Below are 25,032 nucleotides of genomic sequence, written 5' to 3' on the forward strand. Positions count from 1 at the left end.
TCCCTGAAGGTGAGTTGAAATTTTTGCGGCTATAAGGCCTTCGATTTTATACAAATTTAGTTCCTTTTTTCGCCGCCAGAGAGCGCTGATTCGGTATCGAAATTTTAATTCACATTTTTGCCGCTAGAGGGCCAGAAATCGAGCAAGATTTAGTTCCTTTTTTCGCCACCAGAGGGCGCTGATTCAACGTCGAAATTTTAGTTCGCATTTTTGCCGCTAGAGGGCCAGAAATCGAGCAAGATTTAGTTCCTTTTTTCGCCACCAGAGGGCGCTGATTCAGCGTCGAAATTTTAGTTCGCATTTTTGCCGCTAGAGGGCCAGAAATCGAGCAAGATTTAGTTCCTTTTCTCGCCCCCATAGGGCGCTGACTCGACATCGAGGTTTTAGTTCAAATTTTTGCCGCTAGAGGGCCAGAAATCGAGCAAGATTTAGTTCCTTTTCTCGCCCCCATAGGGCGCTGACTCGACATCGAGGTTTTAGTTCAAATTTTTGCCGCTAGCGGGCGCTATTTTTCCGAGAATTTCGCGAAATTCTTCGTTAAAATTTCGATAAAATTTCGCTGATATTATTTTGGGGTGTCAGGGACCCCGCAGCGCCAATGACGCCCTCTGCGTACCGACCTGATATCATATTGGGTTATTAAGGACCCCGAAACGCCGGTAACTATCTTTGCATACCAATAATATAGCATCTGGGGTTCCAAGGACCCCGAAGCACCAGTGACTATCTCTACATACCGGCATATCATCTTGGGGTATCAGGAACCCCGAAGCACCGGTGACACTGGTCGCCTACCCACATTTTGGCATCCGGGGTGCCAGGGACCCCGTTGAACAAGTGGCGCTCTTTACTTACCGACTTGATGTCATCTTGGGGTGTCTGGAACCCCATAGGTAACGAGCCCTTGAAAATATCGGCGGTAAGTTGTCGTGTAGTTTCCACCGCCTCTGTATAGATGGCGCTAACATCAAATTTTAAAAATAATTTATGGCGGTCTTTTTAAAATACAACTTTGTCAATCGTTTATTTTGATAGTTCTTCGATCTATAAGATTTATAATAATTTGACTGTTAATGTATATTTTTGCATTGTAATGTATATATTTTATATATACATATGAATGACAGTGGAAGCGAAGGATGCAGCTTTCTATCTACAAAAGGAAGACAAGGCTAGTGGTACTAACATAAAATTTCAAGAATATATAAGAATAAGGCTTGCACAAAATTCTCAGCTTATTAAATTGATTATTTTACAATAACATGATATTTGTAACTACTGTACAAATGAATGAATTGCAGCATTTTGATTTAGAATGTGAAGGACGATGATGGAAAGTAGCCAAGTTTGGAACGTATAACGGAATAGATAAAAGTCTAAATTCTGAACGCGGTTGTAAAACTATAATAAAATTCTCATTAGATTAAAAATGTCTAATTTCTGTTCAGGGATGTTTCTTTCCCGTTTAATTCTAAAATTGGCCACCTTCCATCGTTGTCCTTTATTATAACAGCAATAAAATATCCATATCACAATCAACGATAAAGAAATTCCTTTCTGAAAAACCTAACAAGTTTATGTACGAGTCTATCACAAAGATTTTATTTACAACCGTGAATAAACAGATCGTAGCTGTTTAGGCCGTGTTATTACATCTCACCCGGTGGAGAAGCAACGAGGAAATCGGCTAGTTTCGCTTAAACGCAGCGTTGGAAATAACAGTTTAAAATCGAGAGATCCTTACAAAGCGGCGTCGGTAGAGATCGTTGAAACCGTGGTGCAACGAGAGCCGTTCCACGATTACCACAATGACACGCCGTTCTCGAAACGGTTCACGCTTCACTGTGAAGTAAATGTTTCACCCTCCTATGTCGTTCTCCTTCTTTCCTCGAGGGCTTTGACGTTACAAAGAAGTCTCGTTCGTTGTCTTGCTTTATACTACGTATTCCGCAACGTACTCTAGGAGAGATTATAAACGAAGATATATCTATTGTCGGGAATCTTTCTTTGAGAAAGTCCTAGTTCCGCGGCGCGAAAATATATCAAGGAAGATCGAGGCAGTAATCTCTGCTGGCGAAACGAAATTTTTCGACGAACCTGCACGAACAGCCGGAAAGTAGAACGAACGAAAAATTTACGGCCCGGTTGCTCTAGAAGCGTCGTGGAAAGTGATACGCGCGTCGAACGATTTACGGCGGGTTCGCCGTTTAAATTCGTATCAGCACAGTCTGCTTTTTGAACGCAACAACGGTGCCGATTGGTCCCTGATACACTGATATTGCTAGGAAACACGAGAAAGAACATCCTCTCGAGCGCAGTCTTCTTCTCTCACCGTGCACACCGGTGTCTCTTGGCTTTCGTTTCGCGCAACGCGAACAGTCATTTTCGTCAAAACAGACCGAACATTTTTCTCGACGAACCGGTGCTCCTCTTCTTCCTCGCCGGAGCTACGATATCCGAATTTTCAGCGTTCGCCGCGGCGATGGCGTTCGTCACAGACGTCAGTTTACTTCGCACCTGTTCGTCCAATAACGATTGCATGTCCATTTGCCATTGTTCCAGCTGTTGGCTCAGTTCGATCTTCTGTTGAATAGCTTCCATCAGTTGGCTGTTGGCTTGTAGCACGTCTATCCTAGTTTTGGCTAATTCCACTTCCGCTCTGTTCTTCCTGGCTACTGCCTGGTCCCTGACTTTGTAAGCCTGAGAAAGGATCTCGTCCTTGGTTAATTGCGAATCATCCATGTCGTTGCGAGCTCGGTCTCGTTCTTCTTTAACGCCGCGCAATTCAGCTTCGCACACGCTCAATTTGCTAGTCGTGTCGAGCAGAGCCTCCCCTCGCCTCTTCAGCTCTTCCTGCGTCTGCTTCAACTGGTCCTTCGTGTGGTCCAACTCTTCTCGAGCCCTGTGCAGCTCCACTGCCAAACCTAGCTCCACGGGTGCTCCTCTTCCAGACAATGCCAAATTGTACACCTCTTCTACTAGCTCCAATAAAGCACCGGGACAGTTGGTCTGTGAAAAATGGAAGAAAAGATAGTGAGTATGAGTTCGCCAAATCTCTACATCACCCTGAAAGAGAACGCTACTGTTGATTAATCAAATCGAAAAACATTTGAGTAACGCGTCATAATGCGACGTGCAAATATACTGTACGCCAAATGTTTATCACAGAAGCACCAATCACGCTCGATTACTTATCTAAGATTTACCAGGTGCGATCGGTGAGCCAGACACGTTCGCAACTGCTTTTTCTGGACACTCGAGATTCTCGGTGTGTTTCAACCGCAAGCGGAAACCGGAAGTCGGCGAACAAAGGAGAGGGTTTCAAGAGAGAGTCCCTTACCGAGCTAGGCAGTGTCTCCTGTCCATTGGTGTTCGTCTCGTCCGTTTCCGCGGTGTTGTTCGGGATCACGAGCATCGACTCGTCGCAGTCGCTTTGTAGCCCCGAGTCATCCTCTCCCCGTCTCAAATGGACGCACAGTTCCTTCAACCGCTTCACCGCCCTGGCCACCTCTGCCCGAAGGTCCTCCTGCTCCCCCAGCGAACTTCCGCTCTCCTCGCACTCCATCTCCGCTTGCAAGGACCTCGGTGGTTTCTGTATCGAACCGGATCTTCCTCTCCTATCCGCCTCGATCACCGCCAACGTTGCGGCCAGCTCGTCTCTGACAATTCAATTGACCCAACGATTAACGTCGATCCACCCCTTGATCGAGCTCTTTTATCCGACGCGACACAGCTGTATAAACTGAACAAACTCGTCGCGGTTTGCTCGACGTTCGCAAACAGACAACCAGGTAGACTACATTTGAATTGTGATAAAAACACGACTTCCAGCGAACGGATTGCGGCCACGTGACTCCAGTTTTATTCCATTTCACGTACGCGAGGTTAACATTCTCTCGACTTGTTGTATTATGAACAACTTTCGCGTAGGTTGTAAACGAGAAGCTATGAATTCTAATGTAGTCCGCGTTTGCTGTCGCGAGAGGTGGAACCAAGATTACTTTGGAAAAAATAAAGAAGAAAAGGAAAGGGAGGAAGATAGAATCTAATGGGTCGGTGACTCCAAAACATGGGTCATTTAAAGTTAGCTCGGAAAGTAAGCTAATCACCTTGACGATGCGTTATCCAAAAATATGAAGAGGTCGATGCGTCCCAAGAAGCTTACCTCTCTCGTTCAGCCAGTTTCGCCCTGTGTTCCGCCTCGTGGCCGAGCCGCTCCAAGGCCGCTGCTCTCTCTTCGGCTTCTTCCAGGGCCGCGATTGCCCTCGTCCTCTCTTCGCGCAGTTCCAAGGACCTCTTCTCTAATTCTGTTCTTTGCGCGGACACTAACTGCATCTGAAACATCGAGCCCAACTTAATTGGCTTACGTTTCATTCGATTCGACTGTTCTTTGTCGTATCAGCGAATATTATGCACGGATCGCGTGTTTTCGAACGGTCAACACGTGATCGCGATTCCAACGAAGTCATCTAACTCGTGGTTACTCTCCGATTCCTGAAATGTTGCAATTCCCCCTTTTCCTTCGTGTCCTTGTAACCGATACAAAAAGAAATGTTGCAAGACATTCGTTTCATTACTAAAGAATTCATAGTTATTTCACGGTCACCCTTCCGTTCCCATTCTCGTAGAAGAGAACAGGAAAGTTAGAAACTACAAACTCTCCTCGGTGAATATACATATTTACAACGCTAGAACGACTTTCATCGTTTCTTTCCTCGTGAAAAGAAGCTTCGATAAAATGATTCCTGGAGATCGTGTCCCATAATGTCCATGATATAATCGATAACATCGACGTAACGATGTAACGATGTAACATAGCGAAGAGAATTCGCGCGTGAAGAGTGTTTCCTGAAATTCGAGAACTAGTTAGACGTTGTAAGGAGAGAAGAAAGGGCGTGTAGGATCGAAGGACGGGCAAGTTAAGTCGATCGTCGAGGGTCAACGGTGTCCAGTTTTCTCTCGCGACTTGTCTCCTGCACGCTGGTCCGCCGGATTCCTGGTAACCGTAACAGGATTACGAGGACGATTGATGTAACGAGCGCCGAGACGAAAGGTAAATTGCAAGGAAAAGTTGTGGCGCTCGTATTGGCGGGTAAGAAAGGCTCGTTAAAGGGGGCTAGCTCACGGAAATTGTTAATTTTACCTCGTCCTTGAGAAGCTCCAAACTGCTGACGTGATCCTGGAGCCTGGTATTTCTTAGGGCACAGTTTTCCCTGAGCACCTTGACCTCGATGAGCAGCTGTTCTTCCTGTTTCGCGGCTTCTCTCAGCTGATCGGCCAGCCTCGCGTTCTGAGCAGTCAACTCTGTAACCAAAGTCGCCTGATCTCGTTCCGCCCTTCTCGCTCGTTCATTCTGCTCCTCTAGCTGGCTCCTCAACGTCTCCACGTCCGTTTGTAACTCCAAAGTTCTCGCCTCGTTCTCGCCCTTGACTTCCTCCAGCCTTCTTCGAAGCAGGTGCCTCTCTTGTTCCAGGCTCTGCGGCAACAAACAACGTAAGAGTATTAGAGGTGATCGATGAAAGCCAATTTATGCATCGCGTGCTTCTTATGCTTTTAAACCGCACGACGCGACAGGTGTAGACGTATCTGTCCCTCTGCACTTTTAGCAGAAATTTAATATATTTTAATTCTGAAATTATAATTTCAGATCCTGATTAATTCAGGTACTGTATAATATTTGCTTTGCTTTCAATTGTTCAAGTTACGTTTGTATTTCACCACCGTCAGTTCAGGGTTAAAAAAGAAAAGAAAGAACCGGAAAACAAAGTACAACGATGAGTCACTTGATTGTTGTTTATAAAATCCACCGTTCTCGAACCGCTTGGCTACTTTCAACCTCGACACAAGCCGAAAGGCTACCGCAAACGTCCCTGAATGGAATATCAAAAAACAGGATTCGACGGAACGTTTCCTCTCTCGAAATTCGTCTCTCGTTTGGACGCGCGCGTTCGAATTTTAAAAAGACCCAGCTGACTCATGAACGACCAAGTAGCTCGCCTACTTCTGACAGACGAACACGACCGAGAGCTCTAGAGAAGCCGAAGCCGGTGAAAGGACAAATGTTTGACTGTTTCGTAACGGAGTAAAAGCTCTAGAACAACTGAGCGATTACGAAAAGGTCGCTTCCATTTTGATTTCGTTGAAAATCAAACGGGAGATTATCACGTGTTGCCCAGTCGATCGAATCGGCGCAAACTTATCGCTGATCATTCGCGCAATTTTGCAAATCCGCATTCCGGTTAAGAGAAAGGAAATTAGTGACGTAATGTGGCTGATTGCAACAACATCGCCCTCGCCTGATTTCGGATCCAACTAGCATAAACTTCGTTATTCGTTTGCTCTTTTCTTCTTCCTCCAATTACAAATAAACGGTTTGAAAGACTGAAGAAGAAGCATAGATGGACGTAATTGCATCGATTAGCCGTTGAAAAACAAAGAGAACGAAAGACGAGCGGAATGGAGTAGTCGATTTCACGCAAAAAGCAGACAATTTTAATCCAGTTGCATCGATGCAATCACGATATACGATTCCGCGGTACAAATCGCGATGCATGCTCGAGTGATCGAACGAAAAGGTGGCTATAATACGGGCATGTGCACACAAACAATCGCACGGTTCGATGTCGGTGGAGTTTATCGAGCTAGAAGGTATATACGGCCTTGGTCTCCCGTGGTTACACATCGACCGATCGTCTACGAAGCCAAAGGTTTGCCAAAGGTTCGCCGATCCCCTGAAGATCGCGAAAGGCTAATGAATTTATTCCTCAAGTTCGAATCAAATATTTCTGCGAGGTTGCTTATAATAGAACCGACGATCCTCGCCCATGCTTCCCTATAAATATCAAGAATACGTCCGGAGAATCGGCGACGCACGGTGCGGGAAGTTGTTAACTTGAATACTCTCGTTTGTATAGATTCAATAATAAGGTCGTATACCTTACGGCGGAATGTAGGAAGGATACATAAGATTGCGAGCGGAAACTAAATAGATAAACGGATGTACGATGCACACTCGCGACAAGGAACTGGTGAACACGTTTTTTCCATAAAGTAACAGAGCCAGAAGCAGCTAACGGAGATCCGTGACTCATGGATCTCCGTCCAGTTTCGTTGCTCCGATTCTGTTGGTTTCATCATCGATGACGTTAAACAGTCGCCCACGCAAATAGTGTCGATTTCATTTTTCAATAACCGTGGCCAAATAATCTTCTCGCACCTGTCATTTGCAAATTCATTTTGTCGCAAAAATAGCACCAGCTACCGATAACAATCCCCTTATCTATCGTTATTAATATCACACGAGATGAGTCATTGATAGGCGAGCATTAAGCGCGCAAACTTAGGCATCTGTTGCTTTCAGCTAATCCAACCGTTCAATTATATACAGGTTACGTACAGGTATGTATCTAACCGGTCTGTTGCAGATATAATTGCAGACGGCCATCAATCGCTGCGAAATCGTGCTCGTCGCAAGGTCTAAGTGCTGGTTGACTCACGAATCCTGTTTGATGCTCAATCCTCGTCTACCTCTTACCTCTTTCGACATCGAATCTAATGTCGTTAACGATACGTACCGTGACGAAATTCTTCCATTGAAAGAGAAAATTAATTGACCGAGAAACGTGGAGAAAATTTCTATGTTTCATATATTTGTAATAACGCCTTTTACTCTTGACTCCGGATACCTAAGATGTACTTCAAAATTCTGTCAATTGAAATAAGTGAAATTTCATGAAGATCCACAATTTGTTGGAATAATTCGTGTTACCAAGATACCTGTTGACAATGGTAAGAATAACTAGGTAAAAGTAGAGCAGGATTCGCTCTAAAGCCAACCCCCGTCAGGCCGAAAAATTTCGGCCATTCGTTGAGATTTTGACCCACTAAACGAAATGGCGCAAGAATTTTTTTGCCCTGTACAAAAGTGGTAGAAAGTCTAAGTGCTTTAGCCCCCTTCCCAAGATTCTCAATCTTAGATATGGGTTGGCTAATAAAGGTGGAACAACAGGTTTTCTTTCCCTAGGTAAACAATATTTCTGTTGGCATCGAAAAGGAAAGTATTGTGGACAAAGTTATTCTAATTATACGACTGAGACCGAGGCAATACATCTTCCGGCACAGTTTAACGGACTTCTAATTTAATGGCTGAGCTCCTGTCGCTTTCTGCTCGAAGAAACAGACATCCGGTCGATAGAACGGGAAATAACCGAAACAAGGAAGCAGAGTGAACAGCGACTGGTACGAATGGGCGCGGATCTTCGATTTATCGTATTCTGATGCGACCACGTGGCCAGAACCGGTAGATTAACCCGTCAGAACCAGCCATGTGGTTCCATTAAAGAAAAATTCAAATCTCCTTTTTTCTCGAGTGATCGAAAACAAATAATGTTTAGATAAGTTTCTAATTTTTCCTTGAGAATTTCGAACGCTCAGGATGTACGGTTTCTTCCAAGTTTGGTAAGCATTCCAGATGCTTTCGATGATTTCTGCGTTGCGAAAAAGGATGAGCCGTGTTTTCAACGTGTAGCAATAAGCACGTGTTTCCTTCTTTCGTATGGAAGGCAACGATTTTTGTACCGAGTCTAATTTAATTACACGGTACGACGGCTAAGACCTCCTCGCAAATCTGTTTCCTGCTACGAAAGATCCTTCGTTTCTCCGTTCATTGGGCCTGGTACACCGTTAAATAAAAGCCAGGTACTGGAGCAACAGCTTGATGAAATTGTGTAACGATCCTGGTGAAATCTTTCTGAACAATTAATTACGGTTTCCTAATGATAAATTTAATATATCCTTCTTCGTTGAAACAATTAATTGGTACGGTGAATTAAAATATAAATTATAGAATAGATTTCATCTATTTATGTAACAATTTCCACAGAGTAAGGTATTATTTTTCTTTGATAAACGTTGTTGATCTTACAATCTTATCGTACCGATCTGAATAAATAGAAAACTACATTTACAGGTGTTGGAACGAATAGCAATGCTGAGTCAGCCATTGTCAACGTGGCAAAGGAAGAAATATTTCAGTTAATTGGCATTGCACTTTGTAGGGACGTTATACCAACGAGAGACTTTCGGTGCACAACAGCCATTGCATCGTTTCTCGTTCACTTTCCCCCGAGAAGAAAACGATTACGCGAGGCAAACCTTCTGCTGGTAGAAGGAGGAAAAGGAGCAAAAGTAGGGAGGCTCGTAATAGCGCGGCAATGGCCCGTGACGAGTCCGGCAATGATCGCATAGTATCGCAATACACAAACTATCCGGGTATTGCACTGTCGACTTCAAGACTTAACCAGCAATTGAATAAGAAATAATAAATCATTTTAATACCTCTTGTTAAAATTGAATATTTTAGAAATATTCAAGTATTCTTGTTAAATAAAATTGAACGTGGATTTGTAGACTTCATCAATATCTTTAATTCCCAAAATTAAAATTTTTAAATATTTTGTTAAATGATAATTTCTACGCGCAACCGGTCGCACTCGACCAGATAAGCAGAAAAATGTCTAATTTCGAAAATTGTTATTACTCGAATGACTCAATTTACAAAAACCGTAAACTTTATTCGTATACCAATTTCATTACGGTGGTCAATAATTAAAAAAAAATATTTCACCATTGTCTCATTGGCACAGAGGTAACGCTAGAATCTGATACGTCCTAAAGCATCGACCTAAAGAGCAAAGGAAACCCATGGAGATCGGTGTTAAGCGTTGGGTAATTTCTGCTTGCCTATTACGGTCAGGGTATTGGTTCATCAGGAAAAGGGTAACTAATTGGATCGAAGTTCTGCTTCGATTTTCTTCGATTCTCTAACGAGAGCTTGTATCAGGCATATAATTAACAAATAATGTGTTACTTTTAACCTAAAGGTGTTGTATCGTCGGTATTAGGACATACATTTTTAAAGACAAGCCGTGTTTTCTTAAACAATGCACCATGTAATTAGAGCGATGTGTGCATTTGTGCAGCTGCGAGAAGTCGCCGAGTGTCACACAATTACCTTTCATCGATATCCGATACACGTGGCACCGGTATTGTGCTACGTAATTATTGTAGCTGCACAATGTACCGAATAACGGAGTAATCAACTTCGATATCACGTTATCGTTTTACGTAAGCGACAGACTAACTCGATTCCATCGAGTGGCTGCCTACGAACAGAGCCGTTAACAAGATCGAACGTTTAATGCGCTGTGTCGAACCGTAGTAAAAATCGTTGCGTAATTTCGACGAAAGGTGGGCAGGCAAAACTTGCCAGAAAATAAGGCCACGTATACTAACCGGACCATAGTTGCTTTGATATCGCATGCATTCGGTCGAGCAGGTATATTCGCGTTGCAGGAAAATTGCATTTTAATGATGCAATTGAAAATGGCATATAATTCATAATACCAATGATTAGATTAACCCTTGAAGGGCTTAGGCAGACTAGACGGCCACCTAGGGCCCCCCAAGAAGAGTAATGTTTACTTGAATATGCAAATCTAAATTAGTTATACAAGCTTTAATGTTAATTTTATAAAATTTATTTGAGCTACTTTTTTTCTCATATTTGTAAAGGGGCCCTTTTTGGAGCTTGCCTCGGACCTCCGAAATATCAGGGCCGGCCCTGCTTAAAGGGTGGTAGGGTTAATCGTAACCCAAATCGAAGAAGAACGTGAAACCCATCGATGATTAGAACTCTTCCAAACAATGTACTAGATTCTGGTGCGAATGCGAGCACAATGGAATATTATTAATTCAATTTAACGGTATAGAATTCCTGACACCGATGCGCGCTCGAAATCACGTCCGTTATTAAGAAATTACCGACAGAAGCTCGTTAAACCGATGGTCGTAAAAAGCGAGAATGTCAGGTACATCGGCATAACTTCTTATCGAAACTCGTTCAACGAGGCATCGTAACGCAAGAAGGATACGAATAGGGTAAAATCGCGGTTGGGGCTAGAAAACAAGGCCACACCGATTCTATCTGTAGAATCCGCGAAAGTGGGATCCCGGGTAAACGATTAACGAGATTACCGTCTGATTGCCACGAAGTAAAGGTACGCTACAGTATCGTGTCGTAATCGTGTCAGAGACAGTTACCGCCAACCGCTGCCGTTCCGCGGTCACTATTATTGTTTACAAAACTTATGTGACTCACCGGCAATTAAAACGTTATTGGGTAACAACGGGTTTTGCGGTGCCTGCACCTTTCGAAATGTATCAAGGCTACCGTGATTCGATGCGAGCGTACAGGTATTTGCAGAAGGTCTTATCTTATCGTTTCGTACCATCGACCAATCGTCAGACGCTTGAAAGGTTCAGAGATTTTTCGTCAAATGATTTTTCACGTCAGCATTTAATCTAATAGCGTAGGCTTTTCGTACAGATAAAAATTAACGGGTCACGCTCTTATTTCTGGTCGATTCGCGACTGGAAACGACCGTATGAAATATCATCTAGAAGAAGATGCAAGACGACACCTGACGCTCCTTGATTTCTAAACTATTGCTCGAGAAATCTTTGATCGCGAATAGATCGATCGCCAAAGTAGAACGAAAATCACGGTGAAAATCATGAAAACCTTTCACTTCGTAAATTTTCTACGATCAAGAATATTTTTTTATTTACCGTCGATAATCTCTCGTGGGAAACGAGGCGACGTAGCCAAGAAAAATCACTATCTTGTTTTACAATGCTCCCTTAAGCGGTAAACCGCGTCTCGAGAAAACGAGTGTACCGATCTCTCGTTTCAAATCGTCATTCGACACCGATACAGGTGAGAGTGCACGCACTTTGTGCACGCACCATGGTCGTGTATAAGCGTTGTGAGAACGAAGGAAAAACTTGCATGTAGACTGTGAAATTTTCCCGGTCATCGCGTTCACATGCATACATATAGAATTGAATGAACGCATCGTGGAAGAAACGATCCGGAACACAGACGCGACAATTAAGCGCCACCTGCACGAGAGTCGTTTTCGTTTCCAAAGAAAAATTGCGAATTTTGTCATCGTTCAATTTTATTTAATTTTATGGTACAGTTAGAACAAGTTTCTATTCAATTTCACTACGTCTCCGTTAGTTTCTAGGGATATCATCGGTGCAATTACATTTCTGCGAGGATGCTCGACCAAGAGAACAATGGCAAAAGATAACGAACAAGGTGCAACAAGATTGAAAATCACACCAGGAGAAGTGTTTCCGTCTAACGGTAAGAAACGCTCGCTTAATTATCTCGTTTCGTGACAAACCGCCTTCAAATTCTTCTATCCGCGTGATTCTTTCCGCTCTTTTAATTCCACCTTCCTCGAGGGTGCCTTTCCCTACTGTCTCGCGACCAATTCGGACCCTGGCCAAAGCTCTAACAAACTGTAACGGTGTAGATTTATGATCCGGTACGTAGAAACGCGATTAACTTGCGGAAGGAAAAAACCTTGGAAAAAGGTGCTGAAAGATGAAGAACTAACTGCGTCGAAGGCGATTCTTGAGAAATTTCATTCAATCGCGTGAAATCCGTTTGCCACCAATGAAATCGTTTTACAGTTCGAGGAGGATTAGGAGAACGATTGGCCTGATTCGAGCGACGGTATCGGGTTTTTTTAAATCTCTTAGTCGATCGCTCGTTTCGTAAATCGACTTCGTGATTTCGAAGTGAAATTTCAAAGTTTTTCTATGAAAGTTTATAAAAATCCTAAGACTATAAAATGATTGGTCAACGAGGTCATAGTGACTCTATGTCACCAGCTAGAGAATAAAGTACACAATAACGACGTGTGAACTCCTCGACGTTTCATTGAATGCGCTTGCAAGTAAACAAGCCGAGTAAAGAGGGTAGAACATGGCTAACGGTCTGCTTTTTCGAGGATTTCCGCTCTGTTTTACCAATCATCTCCACTCCGAATCGCTGGCTCGTTTCATGACAATTAATCCTGCGTACTTGGGAAATTCTATCTATTGCTAATTGTATCTATTCAATCCTATCTTAGAATTCTGTTGATAAGTTCAAGTTAAGTTGATAAAATGGAAATTATTACATCATACATATTCACTTTCTTAAATTTTCTTTAATAATACATCAGCTTACCGCATAAATTCTATTCATTCATTTCTTGAGATATATAAAGATTTCATATCTTGTAATTCTTTAATAATGCCTGATATTTTCAGTAATTGTTAATTGTAATTTCAGAAGAAAGAGAACATTACAGTATTGTATTCGAAACACGAAGGGCCATTGTCCGCGACGCTAAATATCCTGCCTTCTCACGACTTTTCGTGTTTGACCGAGAGAAGGGTCTTTTTGTTAAAAGTGAATTTCCCTGGGGATCGTTTGAACAAAGAAACGAGCCAGGAATTCTAGCGTAACCGGCCAACCACGGTCGCGTTAATCCTACCTGAGAAACGCGAACGTGAAAATCCATGACTTGTTTCATGCTCGACAAAAGGAAAACCCGTCGAACTCTCGAAGGAGATGCGATAAATATTAAAAAGGAAAGGCGTATGGAGTCTGGAATCCCCTTATAATCGGCTAACCGCGATCTCGCCAACCACTTTCCTAAAGCCTCGCATCTCGTCGTAGCAGCGAAACCTTCAGTCCTAACTGCAATTCCCACTTTCCCACGGTATGGCATCCTAAACGATTGTATAATGATTCGAGCGACTTCTTTCAATCTCTCATCGCATTGAATTATCTAACAGTTGTTACAGAAAGAGTAACCCTAACACGAATGTTTGGTAAACGTGCTTCCAAAAATATCTACCCAAACATCGTGTTAACACCGACAGCGAAAAAACCAGATGGTCAACGTCATAGCGAACGGCTGAGAAAAAGAAAAGCTGTGTTTCCGAATGGCCCCCCCAAAAATTGAGAACTCAGGTTCGGTATATAACCTAAATTACCTACAAGAAACCGATTAGAGTTGGTTTCAGAGCTGGATATCTTACCGTTTTGGAGATATCGTGGTGAGGTTAGGTTGGGTTGGGCTAGGTTCCGTGTATGCGCAGAATCGAATAGCGCATGCGCAGTATTGAATAGCGCATGCGCAGTCCCAAAATTGTACAAAAATTTCTTACCACGATATCTCGAAAACGGTAAGACATCCAGCTCTGAGACTAACTTTAATTGGTTTCTTGTAGTCAATTTAGATTATATAACAAACCTTAGTTCTCAATTTTGAGGGGGCCATTCGGAAACTTATCCAAAAGAAACTCTCCCGAAGATCGATGAATAAGAAAAGTTTCTAAACGCGAAACGATGCTCGCGCCAATGCGAGCGAAAATGATCTTACCTGTCTTTCGCGGTTAATTATCGCGAGGTTAACGAGTGATCTTAATTTTTAATAGAGAAGACAAGCGAAACGGCTTACTCGGGCGAGAAGCAAACAGCAGATCGCGTAATTCACGCGCTCGAGATTCCCAGGTCGCTTGCTACGAACATCTCGTGGAATCTCGGCTTTCTAGATCTCTTCGCTTATGCCAGCCGTGTTAAGCGGGCTTTTTATTGCCGACACGGTGCCACGATCATTCCGCTGCCGCTTTCAGACCGTCAATTTATACAATAACGAGAAGCTAAGTTAGCGGCTCGATTTTCATTGCTACACTCTGACCCACTTCTTTTCATTTCTTTTCTTTTCCTTCAAACCTTTGTCGACCACCTATCATAAGCTTGACGAAATGAACGAGGTGATTTCGATGACCTCGGACCGTGACATTCAGTGTTTCCTTTTTATTAACTCTACGGTACGTTCAACCCCTTTTGTGAAAAAGAAAGAGTCAACTTGTTGTGCAATAAAGGGCTGTTCGTAGAGTTCTGCAATTACTTTCGTTCAAAAAAATCATTCATAAGTACTGCATCGTGTATTTGCATTCATTAAGAGTTTAGTGTCAAGTGTTAAAATCTGCACCTTCCAATGAACGAAGAAGCGCTAAAAGAGTCGAGTTCTTAAATTAAAATTATGACTCATTGTTCAACCAACTACAATGCGCATTTATAAGAAATTACCTCGCTAGTATAAATTTCGAAGTGTACCTAGTTGTTTACCATCAACATTCTTCCATGACTAAACAATGCAATTTCTACACCCGCTGAAAACGCTAAGTTCCGCAATTAAAATTCCTACGTTTATTTAACCGTGAACAAATTAGCGAGACATTTCGAAAACACAATTTATTCGAATGATCGTGTATTTCGCAATCCATCGATACCATCGACCGAACACGTAATCATGGCCGACGTTTATTCACGGATAAATTATGCATAATTAACGAGTGTGCATAAGAAATTAAAATGACACGCGTATCATTAAAAACGTAGTGAAAATTCGTCTATCGAGGAAACCGAGCACGGAATGCTTTCTACTTAGACTTTACATAATCGAATTTTTAACGATACGAAGCACGTGCGATAACGCCGGATATACTGTCTGTAAAAATAACCTAGTACTAATTAAAATATCCGGAAACGCGGTATTAACTGGCAATAGTGCAGTCGAAAAAACAACGTGCCTCGGGTTGTTATTAGATGCATCTTCTTTACAATTTCTGCACGCACGTTGTAACCGAACGTGTTCACACGAATTAAGACGCGATCGTGCATCGATTACGAATGTATCGAAACGTGAATCGATGTGAAAGTAAAATTATTAACCTGACAGAAAGTAAATAAGAAGAATAAGGTGAGAATGAATAACAGTTTCTTGTAGATCCTAGGCAAATATACGTTCTAATATTATTAATTATCATAAATGGAAATTATTATCTATGCATATCCATATCTACTGTGACATGCCACGTCTTGCTCGCGTTTAACAAACGATACACAGAAAACAGAACCATTATTATATTCGTTTTAAAAATTTGTACATCTTCGCAGAACTGACGCGAGCAGTAATTATATCCGGAAGCAAGGCGGAAGACACGTAGGTATAAAAGAAAGCCCACTCGTTCCTGGAATGGGCATCGTTACACCATAAAGAGAATCATAGGCTATCCTGTGTTTACCTTCCTTTCGTGGAACTACCCTATAGTACCCTCTTGTTCTCTTAATTTCACTTACTGGGAGAAACTCGACAGAATATCTGAATTTTTGTCCTAATTATTATTTACAGAGATAGATAACAGTATTAGGGAGTTGAAAATGTTTCCCCGGTCTCTAGGGTTTTCTTCGAACCATGCTCCCCTATGGATACCAAGAATCCGTCCGGAAAGTCGGCGACGCACGGGACTTTGACTTTAAGCTCTGTTCGTAGCAGTCTCGATTCAGCAAAGTGTAAAGTAGCCCACTGATCTGAATCCTGGTTTACGAGCGTGAACCGCGCCACGTGTAACCGGCATTGTAATCGAAGACAAAAGAGAAGAACAGAGTCGCGGGAGGCTTGTTCGGCGGAGGTCAAAAATACGGTGACAGGCAAAACGCGGAAAGATAGGAGAAGAAGCGGGTACGGGGACAGGCAGAGCGTGGTGCCGGGCATTGTCTTCGACGTTACGTTGCCTAAGTGACTTGTTTCCACGCTTTCGTGGCTCTCTACCACCTTCGTAAACCCGTTCCATGTTGGACGCGAGCTTCGTCTTCAACTTAAAACGATCCACGGTGAACCAATGATCTTCTTCCTCGAAATTCACGCGACAGTAAAGAAAATTGGTTTCGTTACGTAGCCGAGAACTCGTCGCTTTTACGCTTTCCTGACGCTTTCTTACGCTCGCGTATCGATTGCACACGCTGCTCATCGTACCGCTATAACTCGCGTGCCACGGTTCCACGGAAAACATTCGCTCGAAATGCATCCTGCACCGCATCGGGTATTCCAGAAAATTACAACCAAGTATGTAAATAAACGCGCGATGATTATAAGGTAATTACGATTAGCGGGACGATATTCGAAACGCTGAATTTCTCGAACAACCTGACGAATCGTTTAACGAGCCAATGTTAATGAAAATTCGACGAAGTGACGCGTTACCTTGGTCTCGGGGGAAATTGACGTAAGAAAATGACTTAGCGAGTGATAAAATTAACTACGTACAATTTCCTAATTACTGTGGAAACATGTTATTAATCATATCAGTTCGGGATTGTCCGTTGTAATTCCTTTACTGTTTGTACAAAAAGAATTTTTTAACTTTTAACACTTTAGTAGGAATTCTCGAGATAGAAACATAGCGGGCATAAAATGTTGGCTCTTGCTATTGCGATTAATTCTTTCACGACCATGAACCCATATACGGGCATCAATGTGGACCAAGGTCCAATACTCTATCGCCTGGTTCGTTGGAATATTATTGAACGCTATAATAACACTAGGAATAAAATAAAGTGGTAAAAATGCTCACCTCTAATTTCGACGCATACTCTTCAGCAAGGGCCTCACTCTGTCTAGTCAACTCCTGGTTCCTCTCCAAAAGCGCTTTGCCCAATTCCGCAGCCAATACAAGGTCCTTGTCTCGTTTTCTCAAAAGCTCCACCGGATCCTCGAGATCCTCGTGATCTAGGGAATTTCGTCGCTCCTGGAGATCAGAAATCATATCCTCGAGAGCGTACGGCTCCGGTTGGCCGTCCTTTTTCGGCGGCATCCTGCCCGCGCCTTGGTTCTTCCGCGCTGTTCGTTTGTCGCTCGAATGTCCCGTGTCCGACTTATGCCTGACCTTTATTGTCGTTCGTAATGACACGCGAAGAACCAGGTGTCGACTAGCCGCGCGTCACAATCATTTGTAATGTTCAGAGTAAAAAATACACTAATCAATGTGAACGCCCCAACTCGACGTGTAACGTGGATTCAGCGTCGTGTGCAAGTCGATAATCATGTTGCGATCGATTAAGAAATAAATACATATCTAAACTTTTCCCGCTTTCGATCGAGGCAAATCGAGAATCGATGCGAGTGTAGTACGGTCGAATATGTACCGATTGCGCAACAGATGCTGCGCAGGGTACAGTTTTACTCGTTCTTTGTATTTAAAGGAAACATCGATAACCTATCTGTTCGAATCGATGATGCAAAAAGGAAAAAATTGTTTCGTAAAACGCAACAGAATAATTGAGCGATCGATAATCCACGAATGAGTCATGCGGTTTCACCTTCGAATATTGTCAATAAATTTTACGAGTTGTGCGAGAGTAAAATGAATACTTCACTTTTTCTTTCCTTCCGTCTGGTACGCGTAACATCGGAATCGGAACAGGTTTTCTCATTGACGGTTAACAGTCTCTCACTACCGGAAACGATCAGCTGTGATCACACTCACCGGCATAATTTTCTTGGTCAAGTGTATTGCTGCTTTCGAGCACTTTCGTTTACTGTTCGATACATCGCACGCGCGCACTACGATCGACTCGGTTCGATACGAATAGACGGAATCAGCTGAAATTGCCCTCGAACTGATCACGCGTTACCATCGATCGATATCGAATCGAATGTCAATGCGATTCGTATCTGTCTACGCACTGGAAACGAGGGTAAACTATTACAGGATTAATTCCGTTGTTCTGCTCCGTTTCCTCGTTACAACACGTACGAACCGCGCGTACAGCAACGATTCCTGCCTTTACGGTAGAAAGTCAACAATACCTCGCTCGAAAACTACGAACATCGGGTATAACGTACGAACGTAACCCCTCCCACGTTTCTTTGTTCGCGCGATCGTTTCCAGGTACATACAGCACACGCGCAAAATTGCTGCAACAACTGTTCACTGAAACGGGTAAATAAGCGATCGCTATCGTTGCACGAATTGCACTTGACTGCCAGTCTAAATCCCTTTGAGGATCGAACAAACATCGAACTGACACATGTCAGAAAACTGCAGCGTTATGCGATCCGTTTCTACGGATATCGATGTAACCTTCGCGGCACAACAAGTACATGTATTATGTTCGTTTCAAATTCTCGTTAATTAGAAGGGAGAATAATAATTACAAGCATTTTATTTGACACTATAAACGCGGGGAGTTGGATGTGACTTATTTTGGTGATCACAAATTTCCACTGATAACTGCTTTTCTTCAGGAATTTTGGTGTTATTACGGGTCCTTTCTTCTGAAACTGTTGTCTGGCTCAAAGCGTCACCGTGAGCTCACTGTTTGCAATAAACACTCGCAGAGGGACGCGAACACGCGAGGCGACCAGCTCGCCGCACCGTGGTCGGCCAGGTAGTGACTCACTAGCCGCCAGTAGAAAATAAATATTACGGAATCGTGTGCCGTACTTCCCAGCCAGGTAGAGATTCTCCCACCTCCGAGACTCTGGCTGAAAGTAATTCGTTCTACTCGAGCTTGTTCCGCTACGAAAACGTTCACTAACACTGCTCAAATTCGATCCAATACGATTATCTTGATTTTCATCATTCGACTCACCGCATACTCCAAAATTACCTATTTCGATTATACGTCGTATATAGCGACATTCACTTCACATCGCGTAGACGTAACATTGACTTTTTCGAATAATAATTGTGCTGGAACACTCGGAATAATTATGAAAATATAATGAGGAGAGCTTAAATATTCATACACGCGAGACAATCGACCTGTCGACCTTCCCCTCTAAAGGCATACTAACCTCTCCCTTGTCGGTACCCACCACCCAACCGTTTCCCCCACCACGTGACCCACCTGGTCGAACCGCCACCTGACTCGATCTCACGAAATCGATGGATCGTGTTTAATGCACGATCCTCCCACGCTTAACATTGACAATGTTCAGCTGCTTTAAATCCCTAAAACAAGAATTTCAATAATAACTAAAATGCTCCTCAAATATTTATATTTGAATTTCATGTTGAAGTAGTATGGATAAATAATTATACACACATGAGTATGTAATAATAAAATACATTGCCTCGATCTTTCCAAGGTAGAAAATACGTTCCATGCGAAATGATTCACAATCAGATAGTTTCACTATAATTCCTACGTGAAATCGAACGGATGCATAAAACAAAATATCATCGTGCAAAAAGAAAGACTGTATTAGCATACTCTAGATTTATAAACTATACGATAATAAACTGTACGATGAAACGATCAAATTATTGTATAAAATTGTTAATAATCGTTTGGTTAATTACAAGTGTAAGCAATAGCGGAATGTGAGACTCATTAAGCGCTCTAATTAGCAATGTAATCGTACAGATTTAATAACCATTGGTTATCATTAAAACAAGTTACACCATCTGGTGGTCTTGCGAGCAACTGATTTTATCAGCATATCATTTATTATTAGATAAACGTTAGCGATTCGTTTGATATTTCTCTTGGAATGATACTTGATAATTTTTTGCAATCAATATGTTATTGCATTCATTAAGCGATTCGCGTGATGCCGTTATATGGTGAAATGAAAATTCCGGTTACCATACACCCCTGAGAGGGTGCTTGGCAACCGGAAGCACCAACAAGAACAACGGTGCCGCACGTACAGCTGGCAAAGGTAATACAGGGTGGCAGATGTCTTTCTCAAATGTCGCCGTTGAATATCATCGAGGGTCACGTCTGGAAAGTGTTTTCCTCCCCTCCGTGGGTCCTCGACATCATCGACGTGGACGACGAGGAAGATACAAACGAACGCGTTGACAACTTTTCGAATCGTCATTGATTAGCCGAACGTTCACTTTCTAATAAATGTTTGACAAATTCTGAATCTCGGTAACCTTTACACTCGGATGTCAATTGATAGAAACAACCTTACGCAACAGGTAGTATCTAAATTTAAATAACACGTAACGATTAATCATCGTTAATTGAAATCCTATTCTCCAAGAATTAAAGGCTAATAAAATGGCACACAAAACGCACCAGGCTGCGAACGAAACAGAGCTCGAGACGATGGCACAAACGGAACTCTCAAGGCTGAAGAGGCAATACAGGATAATGGAGAACGACCGGGTCGCTTGCGTGGAGGATGCGAAATTACAGCTTCGTAATCAATTGAACATGATCGACCGTTTGGAGTACGAGAAGGCGGAGCTTCTTCTTCGTATTAAAACCGCCAGCTCGAAAACGTTTATCCGTCAGGATAAGGAAATGGAGGAAAAGCTCAAGTGTCTGTTAGAGATGCAAGAAAAATATGAGAGTATGATAGAAACAGAGAAGCAGGAAATAAACGAACTCGACGATCATATCCGCAAGGTTTGCCGATACTTCGATCACTGTCCCAAAATCTCTGCTTAATTGTTTTCTTTGCAGTTAACGAAGGAAACCACGTACTTGAAATCAAAAGTTCGAACGGATACGCAACTTAAGGAGATGGCTCTACGACAAGACAAAGTGTCTTCGATGTTGGAGAATCGTTTGGAAGTGGCGACAAAAAGATTCAACGTTGTGATTACTCAAAATGCGAAACTTCGTGAAGAAATCGAAGCGTTGCTGATCGAAAGGACCCAGTTCACAACGCTTTGGAATAAACTTATCAATCAGTTGAATGCTGGAAAGCAAATTATCAACGATTTGGTAGAACAAACTACAATCGCGTTTAATCAAAGGGACGAAGAGATGAATAAGATTCAAGCGCTTCGCGATAGGTATTAATATTTATCGTACCCTAAAAATGTTGCTATAAAATAAAATCATGGAACTGTGCTACTGTGCCCGGCGATATTCGAAGAACAGCCGAGAAAGTTGCAAAATATCGGATCGTTGTCCCCATAACTTTGAGAGTTGCGTTAACGACCTGAAAGTTATTCGTATTTCGTGTAGAATGATTTATACTTTTAGTCGAAGTAGAAACTCGGAACCGAATGCAATGGCGCGTGATAGTATCCGCCGATCAACCTTCTCGATTCCATTCATTCAATATTTTTATTTGTAGGCTCGTTAATCCACTTGCACTTTCATCGCTTCCGCCAACAGTCTAATCTCTATCATTTTTCTTTCAGAGGAATAAGAGATTTGAAGGCGCACGTGTCAGAAATGTGCGAGCTACAAAGAACTTTGGACAACGAGATGAAATTGCAAGAATTCCTTGGAGTAAAGGGACAGTATCGCGAGATGGTCGATTTAAATATCAAACGAGAAGCCGAAAGGAAAGCGAAGCTGGAAGAGAAGCAAAATAAGATTGCTTCTTATAAAGAAATTTTATACATGATCAAAGAATTTACTGGTATCCCTTTTCTTTTCTTTTCATTCATTTTCAAAATGATTGAGAAATTAATGTTTGCATCGTCGCATTAGGTGAAGAAGAAATCGACAAACTGATCGCGCATTTTATCAAACAAGAGGAAGAAAACTTTGCTCTATTCAGTTACGTGAACGAATTAAACGATGAGCTGGACGGCCTCCAAGCGAGAATGTCCCAGTTGACAACAGCTATCGAGGAAGCACGTGTTCTGTTCGAACATCGTGGCCACGAACAGACCGAGACATTGGAGAAGCTCAAGAAAGAACTCGAAGAGCAAACTGTTCTTGCTGATACGTCTGAAGAAAGTCTGATACAGGTGACGCTTCTTTAATCTCATCGAATATCGAAAACCTATAAAAATCATCCTTTGGAAATCATTTATTTCTTTTTCACCCTTGACCGATCTACGAATGATTTTATCGCATTTGTTCCAGTGTGACGACGTAATGGAGAAGCTACTGAAGGGAATCGATTCCCTGTTCAAAGCGATTCGTTGTGACAATTCACCGATCCTCGAACTACTGGGTGATCATGATCAGATAACAAGAAACAACGTCATGTTGTACTTAGGAATCATCGAGAAACGAATAACACAAATGTTCCATAAAGTTTATTGGATAGATAAAGCAACGAAGGCGCAACATTTGCGACTCGATGAGGAAAAGAGGCCCAAATTGAAAGTACCTCCTATTGAATACATTGCCCCTACCCAGCCTTGTGCCCTGTGAGTCCTTATTTCCTACTTCTGTATCCCTATGTATTTTTTTATTTTAAAATACTTCCCTTTACTGTTTCCTGAATATCACCCTATCTTGAACAATTGCACAGATGCGTCGAGAAAGCAGAATTACAAATCGTGTCCGAAGGATTGGAACGACCATTGACACGCGATGAAGCCACTAAAAAGTTGAAAGAAAGGCTCCAAGAAGACTATTCAGAACTTCTGCATAACATATCAGGTTGTCACTTACCGGCAGCTAGAAAAATCATACAGAAACGATATCAATAAAGTGATCACGGAGGGTTCTTAAACTGAGTAGAGAATCATCAATCTTCATAGGCGAGGAAGAATTTTAACATTCATATTTTTTACATCCGTATAGCGAATATATTTATGGCACAATGATGATCGCTATCTTATGTGATTTATAAAATATTAACTGTAGTTTGTTTATAACCATCGTTTTAGTATTATTTTAATACAGTAACATAGCATTTATCAGTATTTACTTTATTACTTTGCGATCAAATATATTTATTTACAAGGAATTGAAAATCTTCTTTCAAAGCTTTCGTACCTCTTCCTTCGGTGCACGTTTTTTAGCGACTTTGATCAGTCGTTTTAGTTCACGGATCGTTTGTTTGATTTGATTCAATTGTTGCTCGACATCGTCTTTACTGACGGTGACGGCAATACCCTTTCTCTTACAGATCTGTTGATACAGATTCCAGCAACAAATCTTTACTTGCGTGTGCTCTAGATTTTTCTCCGCCGCAGTTACTTTTATCTTAGATACGATCGTCTCCCATTTACGGGCTCGCGCTTCTGCCCTGTCGCGTCTCGCTTGTAATTGCGCTAATTGATTATTCAATCCCATGAATTTTTCGGTCTTTGATTCCGTCATGTGATGCTGTAACGATACATAGATTTCCTCTTGTCATTATGTAATTACAAGCGAAAGGCTGAATAAATTTTACACTCTAGAAAAAAAACCATATTACCAGTTCCGTTCCCTGATGCTCTAATATTTGAAGATTCTTATCTTGGTGCTCGGCTAAGATCATTCGTGCCTCCATTAAAGTTTCGTAACGATTAAAAATTTCTGCGATTGACTGAAATTCTCCTGTATCGTTGACAACATTATCCAAATAAGTTTGATACTTTTTATATTCATCCACGTGTTTCTTCATCTTGTCACGAGTTTCTTTCATATAATTTAGCTTATCGATCAAATCGTTGACCTGAAACATACATGTTTAACTCAATCAATGCAATCAATACGATACGGAAACTAAACAAATTTTTTTACTGATATAATTTTGTGTTTTTACTTCTTCCATCCGCTTCGCTTGACGCTCCCGTTCCTCTTTGATTTTCATCTCGGCGCGTTCACGTTTTTCCTGATTTTCCCTTACGAATCTATTGAATTTTATAAATGATTCACGCAATATCGACTCTTGCAATCTCATTTCCCTCCACTGTTTGTCCATGATTTTTCGCTTTTTCTCCTGTTCGACCCATTTCGCTTGTAATTTCTTCTCGACTTTTGCTAACTCACAACGAGCTCTAACTGCTTCTAATGCCGGGTAAACTCTTGGCTTATCCCATTCCGGATACTTTCTAATATAGAAAACATAGATTTCAGATTATAAAGCATCTTTTATAGATGTTAATTTCTTTTACAAATGAAATGAAAAAAGAAAGTTCACAGGAAAAACTAAGTGGACAACCTTTTTCATACAGAACTTTTTACATCGGTTTTCCTAATTGTTACCGAACTGAAAATAAAAGAATGCACAAAGTGTACTTGCAATGTGTCATACGTTCATTATAATAATTAGTTTTGTTACATTACTTAATGTTACGATCTTCTTGCTTCGACAAGAAATATTCCACGACAGCTTTTTCTGAATTTGTCGTAATAGGTGCTCGTCGAATAAAATGTTTCATTCCTTTATGGTTCGACGTCATTTTAACTGTTTTGAATCAATAGAAATTAATATTTAACGTCAATATTCAATAAATTTTTAACAAAACATCAAACGATGTTATAACTGTTCACAATGTATTGATCAAACAATTTGAAATACAGGTTTGCTTTCATACCGTGAAAAAGTCCCTAGGTATTTTAATGACGCGCTAATGAAACATTCATTATTCAAATAAGATAGGACAATCGACCACGTGGACACCAGATATGCA

At 41.8% G+C, this 25,032-nt stretch overlaps 3 protein-coding genes and 1 long non-coding RNA gene across 4 annotated transcripts; 2 read left to right on the forward strand and 2 right to left on the reverse strand.

The window, feature by feature from the left end:
- Nucleotides 1-1,205: 1,205 nt before the first annotated feature.
- LOC114876414 (bicaudal D-related protein homolog) lies at nt 1,206-19,530 on the reverse strand. The gene is made up of 5 exons (XM_029187870.2): nt 17,329-19,530; nt 5,144-5,476; nt 4,166-4,335; nt 3,341-3,659; nt 1,206-3,009 (listed from the first exon to the last, which is right to left on the reverse strand). The coding sequence occupies exons 1-5, from the start codon at nt 17,566-17,568 to the stop codon at nt 2,389-2,391; spliced, it is 1,683 nt and encodes a 560-aa protein (XP_029043703.1). The 5' UTR covers nt 17,569-19,530; the 3' UTR covers nt 1,206-2,388.
- On the forward strand, nt 11,106-13,841 carry LOC123988332. The gene is made up of 3 exons (XR_006829919.1): nt 11,106-11,253; nt 12,083-12,211; nt 13,699-13,841. It is a non-coding gene; the product is annotated as an uncharacterized LOC123988332 (long non-coding RNA).
- Nucleotides 19,531-20,433: 903 nt separating the features above from the next.
- On the forward strand, nt 20,434-22,837 carry LOC114876417 (coiled-coil domain-containing protein 63). Its single transcript, XM_029187875.2, has 6 exons — nt 20,434-20,688; nt 20,754-21,121; nt 21,179-21,513; nt 21,868-22,091; nt 22,163-22,425; nt 22,544-22,837. The coding sequence occupies exons 2-6, from the start codon at nt 20,771-20,773 to the stop codon at nt 22,835-22,837; spliced, it is 1,467 nt and encodes a 488-aa protein (XP_029043708.2). The 5' UTR covers nt 20,434-20,688; nt 20,754-20,770.
- A 166-nt stretch (nt 22,838-23,003) lies between these two features.
- On the reverse strand, nt 23,004-24,973 carry LOC114876415 (coiled-coil domain-containing protein 42 like-2). Its single transcript, XM_046287969.1, has 5 exons — nt 24,686-24,973; nt 24,162-24,450; nt 23,832-24,071; nt 23,408-23,740; nt 23,004-23,086 (listed from the first exon to the last, which is right to left on the reverse strand). Exons 1-5 carry the CDS (start codon nt 24,799-24,801, stop codon nt 23,009-23,011), a joined length of 1,056 nt encoding a protein of 351 aa, XP_046143925.1. The 5' UTR covers nt 24,802-24,973; the 3' UTR covers nt 23,004-23,008.
- Between the last annotated feature and the right edge of the window lie 59 nt (nt 24,974-25,032).

The sequence above is a fragment of the Osmia bicornis genome, chromosome 1 (genome assembly GCF_907164935.1).
Source record: "Osmia bicornis bicornis chromosome 1, iOsmBic2.1, whole genome shotgun sequence".
In the NCBI taxonomy this organism is placed as follows: Eukaryota; Metazoa; Arthropoda; class Insecta; order Hymenoptera; family Megachilidae; genus Osmia; species Osmia bicornis.